The following is a 20,658-nucleotide window of genomic DNA, read 5'->3' on the forward strand; positions in this document are numbered from 1 at the left end:
AAATTGTACTCAAGTGCTTAGTGCAGTGCTCTGCATACAATAAGTGCTCAATATATACTATTGATTGATTGATTGATTACCCCAGCACTTACCTCAGTGCCTGGCACATAGTAAGAATTTAACAAACATCACAATTATTATCATCAGTAATGGTATTTATTTTGTGCTTACTTTGTGCAGAGCACTGTTCTAAGCACTTGGGAAAATACAATTCCGTAGAACTGATCAACATATTCCCTGCTCACAGTAAATGATCATATCTCTACTGTTGTATACTATGGTTTGTACATTTCAACTAGAAGTGATTTCTGTTTAAATTTTGGCTTAATAAGTGGTCCCTGCCATTCTTCACGCAGAACTACCCTCCACTCCCTTCCCACATTGGCAACAACTCCAGGAGTGACTGTCAGCTCACAGTGTATTTCCCTTTTTCAGAGAGACTTTTACATGGGATTTGAAAGTTTTGAGAGCTCATTTTTCTGGATATTCATGGCAGCAAGCATCTCTCCTTACATTGGAATGAGCAGTATCGGTGACTATAAGGTAACAATTTAAAAAGATCACTGACTGCATATAGTCGGAGGTAGGTTTTTGTAACGGATCGGTGCTCATTCGAGCTTTCCAAACATCCAGTACCTTTTTGCAACCAAAGTGATTCTCCCCTTCTCCCATTTTGGTTCTCTCTCTCTTTGCTCTTTCTCCCTTCCTTGTCAGACTTTTCCCCTCTCCCTTCTGCCCCATGACCATTCTTTCCCCCGCAGCCCCACACACATACTTCTTTTTGTCCTTTTCCTCGGTTACCTCATCAGTAAAATGGGTATTAAATGACTGTTTTTCCTCCTCTTTACATTGTCGTGGATTGTTTCTGATCTGATAACCCTTCCCTGCTGTAAACTCTTGAAAATCATGTCATTCTACTTGCCATGAGACCTGTGTTCTAGTTCCAGCTCTACTAAGTGTCCTTAGGCGAGTCATTTAATCTCTCTGGGCCTCATGTTCTTCATCTGTAAAATAGAGATAATAGTAACCGCTTCATCCCATCTCATCGGCATATTTTTGAGGATCAAATGAGAAAACTGATGTGTAACTGACCATCTAAATTAGCTTGTGCCTTCTGCTCCCCATATCTCCAAGAGTTCTCGATGAGAGTTTGTTAGATGAAACCAAACCTTGAAAGCAAATTGTGGCTTAATGAACAAACTGGGTGTTTGGGAGCCTGAAGACCTGAGTTCTAATCACAACTGTGGTCCTGGCCTGCTGTGTGACTTGGAGTGGGTCACGTATCTGTTCTGGGTCTCAGTTCTCTCACCTGCAAAATGGATAAAAGATTGTTCCTGTCCGTGTCTTTTGCCTTCTAGAGCCCTGAGGTAGAGGACAGGGACTGTGTCCTGATGTCTAGTACGTATGCTCACTTAATCCCGTCGTTCTTCCTAAAGCCTTTTCCACCTCTCTCTCTCTCATTTCTTTTTCAGCTAAAAATCCGTTCCCGGCTGCATTTCTCGGGGCTCTTCCCTTCTGCATACTGGTGCGGGCAAGCTGCCGTGGACATGCCCCTGAACATGTTCATCCTCATCTGCATGTCAGCACCTAACTACTTTCTGGCGCTGAACAGTTTGATGCTGCCAACCGTCATCATCTGTACAGTGGTAATGGCTAGGTTAAAAGCCCTTCTTTGTGAGCAGAAACCACTGGAGAAATAGGCCCCCTAAAGATACAATACAGAAATGTACACCTTGATAGGACAGGCTTACGACTTGGGAGTTGCAACACCGTGTTTGCGAATACTTAGAAGTTGCTGCAACTCCGCTAAAGGGTATGTGACTATCCGTTCCATCAATCCATCAGTGGTATTCACTGAGCGCTTATTGGGTGCAGAGCACTGTGAAAAGTGCTAGGGAAATACATTATAACAGAGTTGGTTGACGTGTTCCCTGCCCTGAAGGGCAGTCATTGTGGTTTAGCAGATAAAGCACGGGCCTGGGAGCCAGAGGATCTGAGTTCTAATCCCAACTCTGCCACTTAACTGCTGTGTGATGTTGGACAGGTCACTTAACTTCTCTGTGCGTCCGTTTCCTCAACTACAGAATGGGGATTCAATACCTGTTCTTCCTCCCTATGTAGACTCTGAGCCCCATATAGGACAGGAACCAAGTCTGTCCTGATTATCTTATATTCATTCAGTTGTATTTATTGAGCGCTTACTGTATGCCGAGCACTGTACTAAGCGCTACCCCAGCTCTTAGAACAGTGCTTGACACATAATAAGCGATTAACAGATGCCATTAAAAAAACCACGGAGCTTACTAGAGTGTCTGATGCTGGTTTTCCATTTCTGTTGTTCCAGGTGGCGGGCATTATTAGCTGTACGGCTTCGATGGTGGCGTTCATGTACGTGGTCTCGTTCATGTCTCGCAAGAGGAGTAGTAATGATTTCTGGTGCCTGTGCTTCTTTGTCGTAAGTACGATTCCCAGTCCAGTCTCCCATAGGTCATTTGAGGAAAACGAGGTACCAGAGAGGCTCTTGTATCCATCAAGCACTCAGTGGTATTTATTGAGCACTTAAAGTGTGCAGATCACTGGAAGCATGTGGAAGAGGATGGGAGAGTTGGTAGGTGTCATCCTTGCCCTGAAGATTACAACCTAGTGAAGGAGGGAGACATGAAAATAAATTACAGGTAGGGGAAGCGACAGAGTATAAGGGAGGGGTGCGGCCCCAAACGCGAAGGCCACTTGGTCAGGAGGAAGAACAGGGTTGAAAGATGAGATATTAGTCAGGGAAGGCTTCCTGGAGGACATAGCATATTAGTAAGGCTTTGAAGATGGGGGGGGGACGGTGGTGGTCTGTCAGATATATCATATGCAACAGACGATTATTCTCCCCACCTTCAAAGCCTTATTGAAGCCACATGGCCTCCAAGAGGCCTTCCCAGACCAAGCTGTCATTTTGTTCATTCATTCGTTCATTCAATCATATTTATTGAGCGCTTACTGTGTGCAGAGCACTGTACTAAGCGCTTGGGAAGTACAAGTTGGCAACATATAGAGACGGTCCCTACCCAACAGTGGGCTCACAGTCTAGAAGGGGGAGACAGAGAATAAAACAAAACATATTTACAAAATAAAATAAATAGAATAAATATGTACGAATAAAATAAATAGAGTAATAAATATGTATAAGCATATATACATGTATACAGGTGCTGCGGGGAGGGGAAGGAAGTAAGGCAGGGGGCAATGGGGATGGAGTGTCTTCCAATCAATCAATCAATTGTATTTATTGAGCGCTTACTGTGTGCAGAGCACTGTACCAAGCGCTTGGGAAGTACAAGTCGGCAACACATAGAGACAGTCCCTACACAACAGCATAGGGACTGCTTTCTGCATCGCCTTATGCTTGGATTTGCTCCCTTACTTCACCCCTCCATCAGCCTCACGGCACTTAGGTACAACTCTGTAACTCATTTATATTAAGGTCTGTTTCACCCTCTAGACTGTAAGCTCCATGTGGGCAGGAAACATGCCGACCAACTCTGTCATATCATTATATCGTACTCTCCCAAGTGCTCACTACAGCGCTCGACACACAGTAGGCATTCAGAAAATACAGTTGATGGTTGGATTGAGAGATGTGAAGGGAGGGGTCCTTGTCAACTGTAAGCTTCTTGTGGGCAGGGACGGTATCTGTACTCTCCCAAGCACTGAATAGAGTCCTGTGTTCCCAATAAGCACTCAGTAAATGCCATTGGTTCATTAGGATTTCAGGAAGAAGGATGGCTGAGAGCAGGTAGATTCCTTCCCATCCTACAGAGGGGTATTTTTGCCATATCCTTGCATGTGTCGATATCGTCGAAGAATGTTTCCTCATTGATGAATTTCAGGATCGTATAGACCCAGTATAGGGGATGGTCTTGATGTGCCCAGAAAACCAGCCACCTCTGGAAAGATATTCATTCATTCATTCAATCGTATTTATTGAGCGCTTACTGTGTGCAGAGCACTGTACTAAGTGCTTGGGAAGTACAAATCGACAACATACAGAGACAGTCCCTACCCAACAACGGGCTCACAGAGATGGTGCGGGGTTCTAACAAATTCATTTTACTTAGCAGCATAAGAAAATTCTCCAAATGGATCGTGATTCGTGTGTGGTGATATCTCTTTGTCACGTCCTTTCTTTCAGATCTCTATTTTCTCATTTATGCTCTTCGTGCAATTCAACTTCTCCTTATTCCTCATGCTGCCTTGCATTATATTGGTTCCTTTCTGCACATTGATTGGCTGCACAATCCTTTTCTTCCATGTAAGTAACACTTCCATCTGTCCGGGAATTGGGGAACACCGATCCGAGGATCAGAATAGGCTGCCCGCCCAAGGTTGACAAGCCGGCCCATAATGAGTTAATAACAATTGTGGTTTTTGTTAAGCGCTTACTATGTGCCAGGCATTGTACTAAGCACTGGGGAGGATACGAGCAATCAGGTTGGACACATTCCCTGTCCCACCTAGGGCTCACACGGTCAATGCCCATTTTACTGATGAGGGAACTGAGGCACAGAGAAATGAAGTGATTTGCCCCAGGTCACACAGCAGACAAGTAGAGGAGCTGGGATTTGAACCCAAGTCCTTCTTACTACCAAGTGATGCTTCCTCACTGAGCCATGCTGGAACGCTTTGAAGTGCTTAGTAGTGTGGTTTGTATTCTGTAGGTGTTCAGTCGGTTGTGCTTGGATGCTTGTGACTAATGAATGCCAACTCCTGCTGCACATTCAGTAAGGTGCAAACCGGGGAACTTCCAACAACGCTTAGAACAGTCCTTTGTGCATAGTAAGCACTTAATAAATGCCATCATTATCATTCTTCTGGGGGAGCAGGTGTTGGGCCCAGAAATGGCATTCATTCATTCATTCACTCAATCGTATTTATCGAGCGCTTACTGTGTGCAGAACACTGTACTAAGCACTTGGGAAGTACAAGTCAGCAACATATAGAGATGGTCCCTACCCAAAAACGGGCTCACAGTCTAGAAGGGGGAGACAGACAACAAAACAAAACACGTGGACAGGTGTCAAGTCATCAGAATAAATAGAAGTAAAGCCAGATGCACATCATTAACAAAATAAATAGAATAGTAAATATGTACAAGTAAAATAAAGAGAGTAATAAATATGTACTAACATATATACAGGTGCTGTGGGGAGGGGAAGGAGGTAGGGTGGGGGGGATGGGGAGGAGGAGAGGACAAAGGGGGCTCAGTTTAGGAAGGCCTCCTGGAGGAGGTGAGCTCTCAGTAGGGCAGCAGGAGTCTACTGAGAAGGGAGTACTTGGGTTTGAGTATTTGCATCATCATCATCATCATCATCAATCATATTTATTGAGCGCTTACTATGTGCAGAGCACTGTACTAAGCGCTTGGGAAGTATAAATTGGCAACATATAGAGACAGTCCCTACCCAACAGTGGGCTCACGGTCTAAAAGGGGGAGACAGAGAACAAAACCAAACATACTAACAAAATAAAATAAATAGAATAGATATGTGCAAGTAAAATAAATAAATAAATAGATAGAGTAATAAATGTGTGCAAACATATATACATATATACAGGTGCTGTGGGGAAGGGAAGGAGGTAAGATGCGGGGGATGGAGAGGGGGACGAGGGGGAGAGGAAGGAAGGGGCTCCAATGAATGAATAAATATGAATAATAAATATGAATGAATAAATATGATTGAGTGAATGAATGAATGAATGCCATTTCTTGGCCCAACACCTGCTCCCCCAGAAGAATGATAATGATGGCATTTATTAAGTGCTTACTATGCGCAAAGCACTGTTCTAAGCGCTGTTGCATTCCTCCAGGGTGCAGAACACTGCAGTAAACACATGGGAAAGTGTAACAGAAGCACCAGATACATTCCTTGTCCACAAGGAGATTGCATTCACTGTTACTCTGGGGTAGATGTAAGATTGTCAGGCCGGATGCCATCCCTGTTCCCTTTAGGGTTCATGGTTTAGGCAGGTGGGCAAACAGTTATCAAATCCCCATTAGGCAGAAGAAGACAGAGGGCAGAAGTTCCCCCCCCACCTTCTAGACTGTGAGCCCGCTGTTGGGTAGGGACCGTCTCTATATGTTGCCAACTTGTACTTCCCAAGCGCTTAGTACAGTGCTCTTCACACACTAAGCGCTCAGTAAATATGATTGAATGAATGAATGAATGAATTCATTGAAAGTAGCAAAGCATAGCGGATGTTCAAGAAATACCATTACCATCCCTTCTGGCATAGTTGTTTCAAGAGCAGATCTGCCCTGTCTCCTACCCCTACCAGTCTGCCACAAGGTCAGCGAGAAGCAGTGTGGCTCAGTGGAAAGAGCACGGGCTTTGGAGTCAAGAGGTCATGGGTTCAAATTCTGACTCTGCGCCAATTGTCGGCTGTGTGACTTTGGGCCAGTCACTTAACTTCTCTGTGCCTCAGTTCCCTCTTCTGTAAAATGGGAGTGAAGACTGTGAGCCCCCCGTGGTACAACCTGATCACCTTGTAGCCTCCCTAGCACTTAGAACAGTGCTTTGCACATAGTAAGTGCTTAATAAATGCCATTATTATTATTATTATTAGGGGCATGGAATCCTGGCATCCATCAGGGCATAACTCTGTGGGGTTTAGGGGTATGGATTAGTCGCCCTGCCTGATTAGCGGTATTTATTGAAGTTTCCACTGTACTGAGCAATTGGAAGAGTACAGTACAATACGAGTCCCTCAAGGAGTTCCGTCCCTCAAGGAGATTACCATTCAATAGAGACTAAGTGTATTAAATCAAGACTGCAGATCACACTTGGATTTGCACCCTTTATTCACCCCTCCTCCCTCAGCACCACAGCACTTACAGATCGGTAATTTATTTCTATTACTGTCTGTCTCCCCCTCTAGACCTTAAGCTCATTTGGGGCAAGGAACATATCTGCCAACTCTGTACCCTCCCAAGCACTTATTTCAGTGCTCTGCACACAGTAAGCACTCAATCAATACGATTGATGGATGAAGACGCTAAACTTACAGAGAGAGGAAGTGGCAGAGGATAGGGATTTCAACATAAGTGCTGTGAGCTCGGGGGTGGGGTTCAGTATTAAAAATTGCCCTGAGGGACCCCATCTGCACTGGCCCAGATTTCCTATTAGTGAAGAATGGGGGTGAGCATGCGAAAGGAAATGGAATGTGATTTCTACTGTTCTGTTCTGTTTTGTTTTTGTTTTTTGGCAGCTCACCATTATGTACTTGGGACCCGTAGCGCCGGACGATGATACCTACAGAGAAAACAGTGACTATTTTCTCCTGTTATTATTGGTAGTAAAGAGATGCTTCCCAGAATTCGGGCGTATGCTTGCAACAGATGTATTACGCTGTTCTCTGCTGTTCTGTACACTAAAGCCCTCCTGGGTCTCCAGGGCAAAGACTTGGGTTCTAAGGGTACCTTTGAAATGGTATTTTACACACTTACTCTTTGCCAGCCACTGTACTAAGTACTGAAGGAAATAGAAGATAATCAGGTTTGAATACTAATAATAATAATGATGATGACATTTATTAAGCACTTACTATATGCAGAGCACTGTTCTAAGTGCTGGGGAAGTTACAAGGTGATCAGGTTGTCCCACGGGGGGCTCACAGTCTTAATCCCCATTTTACAGATAAGGGAACTGAGGCCCAGAGAAGTGAAGTGACTTGCCCAAGGTCACACAGCTGACAATTGGCGGAGCCGGGATTCGAACCTATGACCTCTGACTCCAAAGCCCGGGCTCTTTCCACTGAGCCACGCCGCTTCTCTAAGCCACACCGCTTCTGTTCCACGTGAAGTTCACAGTCTTAATCCCCATTTTACAGTGGAGGGAACTGAGGCACAGTGAAGTGAAGTCATGCAGAAGATAAGTGGCAAAGCTGAGATTAGCACCCAGGTCCTCTGACTCTGAGGCTCATGACCTTTGCCATTAGGCCATGCTGCTTCTTGGTAGTAATAGAAGTAATTGTATTTATTAAATGCTTACTCCGTGCAGAGCGTTGAACTAAGGACTGGGAAATAATAGACAAGAGGGAATCAAATGTACCCCAAGGAGCTCACTGTCTATTGATTCTGCCTCTAGCCAGCCAATCAATAGGATTTACTGAGAAAGCAGTATGGCCTAGTGGAAAGAATCTGAGCCTGGGAGTCCTAAGGACCTGGTTTCTAATCACTGCTCCTCCATGAGTCTGCTGTGTGACCTTTGGTAAGTCCCTTAACTTCTCTGTGCCAGTTACCACATCCGTAAAGTGAGGATCGGGACTTTGAGCCCCACGTGGGACAGGGACTGTGTCCAACCTGATTATCTTATATCTACCCCAGCTTGTAGAACAGTGCTTGGCACCTTGTAACAAATATTCTCCTCCCCCTGCTCCCCCCTTCTCCTTTTCCTTCTTCATCTTTTCCTACTGTGTGCAGGGCACTGTAAAAATAATGAAAAAAAAATAAATTATGGTATTTGTTAAGCGCTTCCTCTGTGCCAAGCACCGTCCTGAAAGCTGATGTAGATACAAGCTATCAGAATGGTCACAGTCCCTGTAGCTCATGCGGCTCACGGTCTCATCCCCCGTTTTACAGGCAAGATAACTGAGGCCCAGAGAAGTGAAGCGACTTGGCCAAGGTCACACAACAAAAAAGCAGCAGAGCCCGTGCTCTATCCATGAGGCCATGCTGTCCAGGAGAGTACAGTACAGTTGAGTTGGTAGACACGATCCCTGCCCACAAGAAGCTCAGTAGAGCAATAACCGCACATGTACTGGGCAGTGGGGTGCACTGCTCCTCGCCTTCCTCCTCATTACGCTCCTGGCCCCAGTGGATTAGACTTTGTGAGCTCATTGTGAGCGGGGAGCGTCTCTGTTTATTGTTATATTGTACTCTCCCAAGCGCTTAGTACAGTGTTCTGCACACAGTAAGCCCTCGCTAAGTATGATTAAATGAACGAACGAACTCGACTGGCGAGAGAGGGAGTGGTGATGCTCACCAACCATCACACTCTACAGTCAAATGCTCGGAGCAGGTTCTCTGTCCTGGAGTTTCGGGGCATGCGTTCGACCCTCATCTCTGATGGGAAACTCCGTCACTCAATGTAGATTTCTATTGAAGGGAACAAAGTTAACGACAGTGTGGTGTCGGTTGAGTGCTTATTGTGTGCCCAGCACTGTTACTCTGGGGTAGATGTCAGATTGTCAGGCCGGATACCATCCCTGTTCACTCTAGGCAGGTTTAGGCAGGTGGGCAAACGGTTATTGAATCCCCATTAGGCAGAAGAGGACACTGAGGCACGGAGAAGTCCAAGTGACTTGCCCAAGGTCTCGCAGCAGACGAGTGGTGGAGCCAGGATTAGAACCCAGGTCCTCTGACGCCCAGGCCTGTGCATGCCGGCTTCCCACAAGCCAGTCAGTCATATTTATTGAATGTTTACGGTGTGCAGAGCACTGTAGTAGGCGTTTGGGAGAATAAAATGTAACAGTCACATTCCCTGCCCACAGCGAGCTTGCAGTCAAGTCAAAAGTTAATAGGTCGTAGCTGGATTTTGATCTCAAGCGTCAGCCTGATTTTTCTCTCAAATGTGCAAGCAACCGATCCTCTTGACCTACTGCTTTCCATTGCTTCCTGCTATAGCGGTAAGTTTTAAGTGGTAGCTGTGGAATTGCAAATAGTGGACTTCTTTATCTTTCTCAGCCCTGCCTCCAGTGCCTCCTTTTCCTTTTTATCCTGCGCTGCCTGGAGGCTAAGAAAGGGAAGAAAATGATGAAAAGGGATCCTATTTTCAGGTAGGGGAAAAAACACCCTGAATGAATGAATAAATCCTTGGCATTTATTGAGAACCCTAATACAAGTCCGTCACTGTAATAAGTGCTTGTGAGAGCACTGCAGGACCTGAATCCGTGTTCCCTTCCCCGAAGAAGCTTACAGTCTAATGCTGCAGGGTGAATACAGGACCTCTTCTTTTGGGAAGGTGCTCAAAAAATGCCATTGATTGATCGATCGATGGATAAATATCTTCTCTGTGTCTCTGCATCCTCCCTCCCGTTATTCAGCCAATGTGTCTGTCTGATTGTCTGAACACCTAAAGTCTCCCCCTAAAGTCACAGATACAGATACTATCCCCATCATCAACGGTATTGATAGAGCACTTATTCTGTGCAGAGTACTGTATTAAGCTCTTGGGAGAGTACCATACTACGGAATTGGTAGACACATTCCCCGCTTATAATGGGCTTATGGTCCAGAGACACTATATTCAGAGCTCTGTAAAGTATAATAGGAGCAAGACAAGATGCTCCCTCATGTGTCGTTTCATTTCCTAAGTTTCTTTATATCCGTATTTATAATAATGACTGTCTCTCCCACTAGACCCTAAACTTGTTGTGTCTACCAACTTGGATATGCTGTACTCTCCCAAGCGCTAAGTGCCGTGCTCTGTTCACAGTAAGTGATCAATAACTAGGATTGATGAATTGGTTTCACATCATGCTGCATTCTTCGCAGACCTGCCCCCAGTCCTATGTAAGAACCCACACCTCCCTGGACTCTGGCATTAACACTGCTCAATCCGCGTCAGAGCCAGAGCAGCATCCAACATTGCCTAACAGTCTAGGCAAGGTACCAAAGCCCGGTTTTGGCCAGAAGCTCCAGTTGCAAAACTAGAGATTCTTGACACCAGCCCTAAAATCACGTCAATTTAATCCTCAGGATCATGAGACCCGAGATCAGGGTATAGACTCAAATCAGAGGCCCCAGATGCGTCTGATGTTTCCTTCTCCAATGCAGAATTTCCCCAAGAATCAATAGTGCATATCCCAGCCTGGAAGAACCCGAGGGAGAAGATGACGACGTTTCAGCCGAAAGAGCAAGAACGGCAGATGCCCTGGATTCTTCAAATGCTCAGGAGGTGAAAATTTGGGAAAAGACTTTCCCAGAAATATTTGAGACACTTGAAGTTGGTTGATTCTGCCTTAAATTTTTCAAAATGGGATCCTTTAATTCTCACATTCGCCAAACGTGCATCGTTTGGGAGAGCCTTTTGAGCATCTAAAGTTCAAGGAGCAGACTCTGAAGTTTGGCATTGTTCAGTTGTCTTTTTCATTTTTCTTGGTTTTTAGAGAGGAACTAGAAGGAGAAGCGTTTAAGGGAATCTAATGCAGAAGTGATAGCTGGGCTCTGACAGTTTAGTCAACACAAATATTCTAATGCTTTACCCTCTTTCCCCAGAAACCAGTTATCATCGCTAGTTGTCTATGCAAGGAATATGAAGGCAAGAAGAGAAATTGCTTCTCAAAGAGAAAGAAGAAAGTGGCTTCAAGGAATGTCTCTTTCTGCGTAAAACAAGGTTTGAAGGCACTGCCTGGGAGAAGCGTGGTCTTTAAAAGGGATTTTTTACGTGGAATTTGAGGGTTTTGCCAGAATCCAAAGGGCTAGCTGTGCACTTGAATTCCAGGGGATTGTGGCTGGGCTGACGAGAGAAGCCCCTGATGGCATTTCTAAGCCTGCTCAGGACTGTAAGCTTTGACCCATCCAGTGGATAGATGAACCCCATTTTCCCTGCTCTGTGCTCCAAAGGAAACACAAGAGTCTATTCCTCTGTGTGTCTTCTCGATCCTGAAGTCTGAGGATCGGAGTTCATTGCACGCTCTAGATAGGGGACTCCATCAGGACCTCCCTGCTATTATTGGTGGTCTCCCAAAGTCCCAGCAGCCTGGCAGTGGGGTGCCCTCCTCCCCACCTCAGCAGTTCCATGGTAAGCCCATCGATCAATCTCACACGAAAATCTGCACCAGTTCAGTTGGGAAAACCCTCTGTCCCGAATTACATGAAAAAGTTCTAATAGCAAACCCCCTCCAACTAAGTAGCTAAAGTTTCATACGCTGGTCAGGCCACAGAATTCGTGCAGGACTCATGGTGGATTTTTCAACCTGAAATGGAGGGAAATCTGGGCAGTCGAAATCATCAGAGGCCTTTAGGAGAGTGGCAAGCCACCCTCACTGTAATCAACTCCTCTGCACAGGTTTGCAGTTCTAAAGTCTCAGGACTGGAATTTTGAGTCAGAGAGGTGGAAGGGATGGGTAGGCATTGTGGGCAAGGAGCCAGGTGCCATCTCTGTCTGTCCATTTCACTAGGAGAAGCAGATAGCAAAGGGGCTTCCTCCACCACATTAACATGCCTCAACTGCAATCCATTTGGCTCATTGCCAGGGATGACAGCAGTTCATTTACATCCAAATTATAGTTCCACTTTAGGAAGTAGCGGACTCTGTCAGAGGGGATTGTCATCATGATGTGAGGGTTTATTACACACCGGGCTCTCTGCCACTGAAGAAGGGTTATCCAGCAGTCAGGTGACTGATTTTCCTTTATTTTTCCTTCCAGGAGAAGTGTTGGGGTTGCTCGGACACAGCGGAGCTGGGAAAAGTACATTGCTCAGGATGATTGTTGGAGAAACGACACCTTCTGCAGGGAAGGTGGGTCAAACAGAAGGAAGGATTTGGGGTCTTGAGTGGTTTCTGAACCCCCGGGATCAAATCTCACAAGATGTTCTGACAGTCACCTCATGTGTGCTTCCCTAGTGCCATTCCTATCAACACAGGAATTATATATTAACAATAAATTTTACATCTGTCTCCCCTGTTAGAGTATAAACTCCCTGAGAGCAGGGAGCATGTTATTTCTTTATTCTTCTGTATGTTATTCCATGCTTTATTCTTCCATAGTAATTCCCAAGCACCTAGTACAATGCATTTCACCAAACAGGTACTCGGCAAATATTTTTACTACTACTACTAATAATAATAATAATAATGGCATTTATTTATCCAAGCACTGTTCTAAGCGCTGGGGAGGATACAAAGTGATCAGGTTGTCCCACGTGGGGCTCACAGTCTTAATCCACATTTTACAGATGAGGTAACTGAGGCACAGAGAAGTTAAGTGGCTTGCCCAAGGCCACACAGCTGACAATTGGTGGAGCCGGGATTTGAACCCATGACCTCTGACTCCCAAGCCTTTGCTCTTTCCATTGAGCCACGCTGCTAGTGCGACTACTAGGAAACGGTATGGCCTAGTGGAAAGCACACCAGCCCGGAAGTCAGAGAACCTGAGTTCTAATTCCAGTTCTGCCAGTGGCTTGCTGTATGCCCTTGGGCAAGTCACTTCTCTGTGCCTCAGTTTCCTCCTCTGAAATACAGGGTTTCAGTTCCTGTTCCCTCTTCTACTTAGACTGTGAGCCCTATGTGGAGTGAGGCCTGTGTCCAATCTGATTATTTTATTTCTACCCCAGTGCTTAGAACAGTGCTTAGCACTTAGTAAACACTTGAATATTATTACTATTAGAAGTAGTATTACTACGACTAGATTAACCGTGATACAGACATCATTTCATGCAGGTTGACAATGTTGAATGATGGAGGACAATCTTTACCTCTAGATTATTCCTGACCTATTTTTGACTATTGACAAAAGCCTCCTGGCAAAAATCTATCTTAAAAATAGATGGGCGAAAATGGGTTAAGTGTGGAATCTGAATTTCAGAGAGGTTTTTTTTTGTGTGTGTGTGTGTGCATAGGTGATACTCAAACAGAATGAATTAGTTTCTGGGAGCCTGCGGGGAGATGAGGAGAGGAGATTCCCTGCGTACTGTCCCCAGGAGGAAGCCCTTTGGCCAGACTTTACGGTGAGAGAACACCTGGAGGTTTATGCAGCTGTGAAAGGAATGACAAAGGAAGATGCCACTGCCTCCATAACAAGGTACTTTTTAATAGTATTTGTTAAGCACTTAGTGCCAGGCACTATACTGAGTGCTGGGTTAGATAGAAGATAATAGGGTTGGACACAGTCTACCCAGTCAGTTGTATTGTACTTTCCCAAACGCTCAGAACAGTGCTCTGTGCCCAGTAAGCATTCGGTACAAACCATTGATTTATCAACCATACTATTGGAGTAGCCTAACGATTTTGATGACCTTATCAGGCCATCCAAATTTGCTAAAAAGTTAATCCACAAGTAACTCAATCCAAGTACAGTGATCAGATATCCTCTAGACTCTGAGCTTCTTATTTCTATTGTATCGTATGCTCCCAAGAGCTTCGCACAATGCTGTGCACATAGAAAGAGCTCAATTTGATTGATTTCAAGTTTCCAAGGAACACGAGCACTTCTTCCATGCCTCAGAGAGTTCGTCTTAGTATGACCGGGTTGATCATTTTCGCAATGAAGAGTCGCTTCTCCAAAGATATTGGCTGTTTGTTGTTGATTCAGGTTTTCACCGGCCCCTGGGATGTGAGCAAACGTTTCCTTTGCTCTCTTCCAGAATTTCTGAGATCCTCAAGCTGCAGGAACATCTGAAAGTTCCGGTCAAGAAACTGTCTGTGGGGATAATCCGGAAGGTACGTCCCCTGCTCTTTGCGGTTCCTCAGTCAGACGGGATTTGTTGGGCTAGTTAACTGGCTGAGGCTGTGCTCTAAGGACTTCCATTCATTCATTCATTCAATCGTATTTATTGAGTGCTTACTGTGTGCAGAGCACTGTACTAAGCACTTGGGAAGTACAAGTTGGCAACATATAGAGATGGTCCCTACCCAACAGCGGGTTCACAGTCTAGAAGGGGGAGACAGACGACAAAACAAAGCGTATTAACAAAATAAAATAAATAGAATGAATATGTACAAGTAAAATAAATAAATAGAGTAATAAATATTTACATACATATATACAGGTGCTGTGGGGAGGGGGGGGGAGGAAGGAGGGGGCTCAGTCTGGGAAGGCCTCCTGGAGGAGGTGAGCTCTCAGTAGGGCTTTGAAGGGAGGAAGAGAGCTAGCTTGGCTGATGTGCAGAGGGAGGGCATTCCAGGCCAGGGGGAGGATGTGGGCCGGGGGTCCACTTCCTCAGAGGCTCGGAGTGGAATGCTGATAATAATAATAACAATACTAATTGTGGTAGTTGTTAAGCACTTGCTATGCTGTACCAAGCGCTGGGGTAGATACAAGGTAATTGAATTGGACACAGTCCCTGTCCCATATGGGGCTCACAGTCTTAATCCCCACTTTACAGATGAGCACTCTGAGGCCCAGAGAAGTAAAGTGACTTGCCCTAGTTCACACAGCAGACAAGTGGCAGAAACAGGACTAGAACCCAGTTCCTTCTGACTCTCAGGCCCGTGCCATATCCACTAGGCCAGGCCGTTTCTAGAAAGGGTCTATCATGTTGGAGAAGCAGCCTGGCTTAGTGGAAAGAGCTCGGGCCTGGGACTCAGAGGATGTGAGTTCTAATCCCGCCTCTGCCACATGTTTGCTGCGTGACCTTGGGCAATTCACTTCACTTCTCTGGGCCTCAGTTACCTCATCTGTAAAATGGGGATTAAAAGTGTGAGCCCCCACGGGGGACAACCTGATTACCCTGTGTCTACCCCAGCGCTTAGAACAGTGCTTGGCACATAGTAAGCGCTTAACAAATACCATTATTATTATTATTATTATTATTATTATTATTATTATTATTATGTACATTACCCATGAGGAGTAGCATTGCCCAGTGGAAAGAGCATTGGCCTGGGTCTCAGAATGACTTGGATTCTAATCCCAGCTCCGCCACTTGTCTGCTGCGTGATCTGGTGCAAGTCGCTTCACTTCTCCGTCCCTCAGTTACCTCTTTGGGAAAATGGGGATTAAGAATGTGAGCCCTGTGTGGGACGTGGACTGTGTCCAACCTGATCATCCTGCATCTCCCCAGCACTCAGTACTTTTCCTGGCACATAGTAAGCGCTAACAAATGACACTTAAAAACGGGTCAAGTCCTCATGAGGTTTTCTGCTTAGGGACTTGTTACATGGTAAGCAGCCTAGCCTAGTGGAAAGAGCTTGGGCCTGGCAGTCAGAGGATCTGGCTTCTAACCCTGGGTCCATCAGCTGCCTGCCATGTGACCTTGGACAAGTCACTTAACTTATCTGGGCTTCAGTTTCCTCATTTGTAAAATGAGGATTTTACAAATTTTACCTGTCCTCCTTCCTTCTCAGACTGTGAGTGCCATGAGGCACAGGGACTGTGTCCAATCTGATAAACTTATTTTACCCCTGCGCTTAGTACACTGCTTGACACGTAGTAAGCTCCTACCAGATGTCATACTAATAACAATAACAATAATAATCATGATTTTAGCTGTGCTTTGCTTTGAGCATGCTGGGAAATCCCACAGTCGTTCTTCTGGATGAACCATCGACCGGAATGGACCCAAAAGGGCAGCAGCAGATCTGGTGAGTAGTCTGGAAGCAACATGGTGTAATGGAAAGAGCATTGAATTCATTCATTCAATCATATTTATTGAGCGCTTACTGAGTGCAGAGCACTGTACTAAGTGCTTGGGAAGTACAAGTTTGCAACATATAGAGATGGTCCCTACCCAACAGCGGGCTCACAGTCTAGAAGGGGGAGACAGACAACAAAACAAAACATATAAACTAAGTAAAATAAATAGAATAAATATGTACAAGTAAAATAAATAGAGTAATAAATATGTACAAACATATATACGTATATACAGGTGCTGTGGGGAGGGGAAGGAGGAGGTGGGGGAGAGGAAGGAGGGGGCTCAGTCTGGGAAGGCCTCCTGGAGGAGGTGAGCTCTCAGTAGGGCTTTAAAGGAGCTCAGGCCTGGGAGTCTGATGTCCTGTGTTCTAATCCGTGCTCCACCACACACCTGCTCTGTGACCTTGGACAAGTCACTTAACTTCTCAGTGCCTCAGTTACCTCATCTAAAAAAGAAGGGAATTAAGAATGTAAGCCCTCTATGGACTGTGTCCAACCCTAAGTCTTAGAACAATGCTTGGCACATAGTAAGTGCTTAATAAGTGCTATTGTTGTCTACTCCAACAGCATGAGACTTTTTCAAAGGGACTTTCTAATAGATATTATTGGGACCAGTCCATGCAGTTGGCTACTGATGAGCAAATTTAATCTAGAGTGTGAATTCTTGAGTTACTGCCATTTCACACCCAATTCTTTCCGTGAGGGAGGCCTAAACTAACCTTGTAAGGCATATCCTGTTCCTCCGTAACACGAGGTTTGGATGGATGAAATGCCTTTGGGGAATTAGAGCAGGTGCTTCTGGCAAACCTCGTCTCTTTAGATAGGGTGTGATACGAAACCGTGGTCATAAGCATGTGTGTGACATCAGTCCAGGAAAACGCACCACCGTCTCGGGTTTTCTCAACACCCACGCTCCTCTTACAGGGGTGTACCCAAAAATATTCATTTGTTTAGGTTCCTGTAAATTTTCATTGACAAAATGTATTTTTCTGTGTCTTGATTCCTGTTTGAATATAGAACAGAATTTAGCTTAGAGCTCCCCCGATGCTTAACCCATCTTCAATCCGCTTCCAACAGAAAACTCCCCACTCAGCCCTTTCTACCCCCTGACTCCAATTCTGTAACCTAGCCGAGCTCTGCTAATTTTCCCAAGCGGTTAGTACATCATTCTGACTACAGTAAGCGCTCAATAAGTACCACTGAAGGGCCCCCCCGACATGAACCGGCTGAACCAAGAGTCTCTCCTTAATGCCCACCCGCATATCTGTGCCAGTTCAAACCTCTTTTTCCAAGTTAAATTTGAGTGCGTTAATTACATGTGTGTGTTTGTGTTTTTAACTGACTTGTGTGCAGGCAGATGATCCGCGCGACCTGCAAAAGCAAGGAGAAAGGCGCCATCCTGTCGACTCACAACATGGCAGAGGCAGAGGCCGTGTGTGACCGGGTGGCCATCGTGGTGGCGGGACAGCTACGGTGGGTGCCAGCCCGGACTTGCCCTCATAAAGCCAAGGTCCTAACTCTTCCTCTCTCCCAAGATGAGGGCACCTGAAGCCCAAGTGGTAACCTAAGGCAATTCCCTCCTCATCCTCCGAAGGTTCCACCTCACGATCAACTACGGCCAGGCTTTTAAATATCACCCTCCGTGGCCAAGCTTCGGCATGTTCGCCTTACGGGGCCGGTACTTTTCTCACCATCTTCTTTCTGTTCTTTCCCCTCTTCTTCTACTCCAGCTTTATCGGTTCCATCCAACACCTGAAGAGCAAGTTTGGCAGCGATTACGTACTGGAAATGAAGGCGAGGGAGCCTGGTCAAATGGAGCCTCTTCACGCCGAGATTCTTAGGCTCTTTCCCCAGGCGGCCCGGCAGGAGAGGTAAACCGTCGATTAGTCCATCGGTAAATGGTATTTACTGAGCGCTTACTGTGTGCAGAGCACTGTACTAAGCACACTGTACTGAGCAGAATACGATATGACAGATTCAGTAGATCCATTTCATGCCCACAAGGAGCTTGCAGTCCAGAGAGGGAGACAGAGATTAATATAAATATATAAATTACGTGATACATTCATGAGTGCTTCTGGGGCTGAGGGCGGGGTGAAGAAAGAGTACAAATCCAGGAGCAAGGGAGAGGCAGGCGGGAGAGGGAGTAAGGGAAATGAGGGCTTAGTTAGGAAGGCTAACTGGAGGAAGGGGGATTTTAATAAGGGAATACTATAGCTAGCCATGGTGTTACCCTAGAGTTTGGGGTGGGAACCAGTTAAACTTCAGGTTGACCCACATGTCTTGGGGTAAAGGTGGGCTTGAGAGTCATCACATCAGCCAATTAATATCTCGGTTGAATTCACAGGTCTTCAAGGACAGTGCTAGCCAACAGAAAGGGCCCCATGTCTGTGGATATGGGGCAATGCATGTTGAGATTTGTATTTGCAGAGAATGAAAGCCCCCTTCCCTCCATAACACACTCACACACACACATCCCATCAAGAAGCCATTGCTCTCAGTAGACTCTGAATAAATAACACCAATTTTTTTTTTTACTGTATTTAAGCCACTTGATCGATTGCCCTCACCCTTCATTCCCTGCACAGGTATTCCTCACTGATGGTCTACAAATTACCCATGACCGATGTGTGCCCTCTCTCAGCGGCCTTTATGAAACTGGAGGAAGGTAAGAGTGACTTCCTTCAAAGTCGGGATCTAGCTAATAGGGAAACTCAAATTCATGCTTCAAGTGGATCAAACGTGACACGGGTAGGTTGAAATGACATAGCTAGCCAGTTACCTGGGAGATTCGCCTAGTAATAGAAAAAGGCAACTCTCAACTGAAGAGCATAGACATTGTCGTGGAATGAGAGGGCATCCATAAAGGCCCAAGCTCAATTTGGATAGTCTATTGCCATCCAGCGCTGAACTTGCATTTAAAAAAAGTGAAGATCTGAAGGTCCGCCATGTGCCATTTTCTTTGCAGTGAAACAAGGCTTCGACTTGGAGAATTACAGCCTTTCTCAGTGTACGTTCGAACAGGTACGTCATCGTAAGTGACTAAAATCTGTCCCTTCATCCCCACATCAAATGTTAAGTTCTGATATCATAGTGACAAAGTATCAAGCCACTGCTTTCTTATGGTAGCAAAAGAGACTGTGCATCATTTACAATATAAGAGCATTCGCACAGTGTAATTGTATATTTTAGAAAAGTTTGTCCACTTGAATCCAAATTAAACCTCCTAGATTTTTGCCCATTGAACTCCCTCTCCACATTGGGGGATAATAGATTGTTGGCTCCTTGAGGGCAGAAACCTTAAGCGCTAAGTACAGTGCTCTGCAGTGAATAAGCGCTCTATAAATACTATTAATTATTGATAAATAATAAAGGATCTACTCACAAGCATTGCCTTGGGGAATTGGAATCAGTATCTTAACCTGACTGAAATGTGACTGATTCATTATCCTCAGGTGAAAGAGAGAACGGAAAGAATTGGAATAGAAATATTATTTGCTCAGTAGTGAAGGGGATTGCTTCAGATGATCGCTTAACCATTTGCTGTTCCCAAGAAGAAGGCTTCTGTATCAGAACTGTTGGCTGATTTGCACTGTTAATTTGCCAGCAATGTTGTTTCAGTAGTCCCCAACTATCGTGGACTAGGGGAAAAACTTGAATTTCTTTCTCCTTCCCTGTTTGCATATCAGGTATTCTTAGAACTCACAAGGGAACAGGACCTGGAATGCTTGGATGAGGAATTGGACCTTACAGTAAAGTGGAAGCTCCTTCCCTCGGAAGACCCCTAGAGCCTAACTCTCTTCTTCTCTAATTTACATAGCAGTTCGATGCATTAACAGTAATTACACTTGTACACGGTCTCAAAGAATACAATAGCATCGTGAAATCTATTTTATATTTTTACCAAAGGATGGATTATGTTTATCACAATAAGATAGACCCTGAGGTAAGTGCTTGTTTTCTGGTTGGCTGGAGCGAAAGGAGCCCTCAGGACAGTAATGGAAGAGGTATAGAGGTTGGAGTAGTTCTGTGCGTTTTAAATACCATCCTGGCTATATATTCTGCATGAAATGAAGCCAATAAAATACCAATATAATGGACTTTTCTTTCATATTTGTAGCAGCCTCGTTTCCATTTGACCCTCCTGGCCAATTTTTATCTTTCTTCGTCACAGCCCTGGTTTCAGCTGTTACCCGTAACAGATCGAGGAGGTGTGGGTTGGTTTGGTGGTGGTGAACGCTGAACATCTACTGGGTGCCCTGCTCTGTTCTCAGGAATTGGGGAAGTCCTGAGAATAGTCGTACCAAGAAAAAA

General features: G+C 45.2%; 1 protein-coding gene across 2 annotated transcripts in view; it reads left to right on the plus strand.

Annotated features, from left to right (window-relative positions):
* LOC119937489 (ATP-binding cassette sub-family A member 9-like) overlaps positions 1-20,455 on the plus strand; it is a 55,701-nt gene extending 35,246 nt beyond the window's left edge. The window contains exons 23-38 of one of the 2 annotated variants that reach the window (XM_038757005.1): positions 436-543; positions 1,473-1,646; positions 2,345-2,455; positions 4,181-4,300; positions 9,731-9,822; positions 10,823-10,943; positions 11,264-11,381; positions 12,418-12,509; positions 13,610-13,791; positions 14,354-14,429; positions 16,198-16,292; positions 17,698-17,817; positions 18,075-18,215; positions 18,933-19,012; positions 19,313-19,368; positions 20,034-20,132. In XM_038757005.1, coding sequence (XP_038612933.1) covers positions 436-543; positions 1,473-1,646; positions 2,345-2,455; positions 4,181-4,300; positions 9,731-9,822; positions 10,823-10,943; positions 11,264-11,381; positions 12,418-12,509; positions 13,610-13,791; positions 14,354-14,429; positions 16,198-16,292; positions 17,698-17,817; positions 18,075-18,215; positions 18,933-19,012; positions 19,313-19,368; positions 20,034-20,132 — 1,785 coding nt within the window. Of the gene's footprint in view, positions 1-435; positions 544-1,472; positions 1,647-2,344; positions 2,456-4,180; positions 4,301-9,730; positions 9,823-10,822; positions 10,944-11,263; positions 11,382-12,417; positions 12,510-13,609; positions 13,792-14,353; positions 14,430-16,197; positions 16,293-17,697; positions 17,818-18,074; positions 18,216-18,932; positions 19,013-19,312; positions 19,369-20,033 lie in introns of both variants that reach the window. The other variant, XM_038757006.1, reaches the window with a different exon arrangement.
* Positions 20,456-20,658: the final 203 nt, after the last annotated feature.

The sequence above is a fragment of the Tachyglossus aculeatus genome, chromosome 15, assembly GCF_015852505.1.
Source record: "Tachyglossus aculeatus isolate mTacAcu1 chromosome 15, mTacAcu1.pri, whole genome shotgun sequence".
NCBI lineage: Eukaryota > Metazoa > Chordata > Mammalia > Monotremata > Tachyglossidae > Tachyglossus > Tachyglossus aculeatus.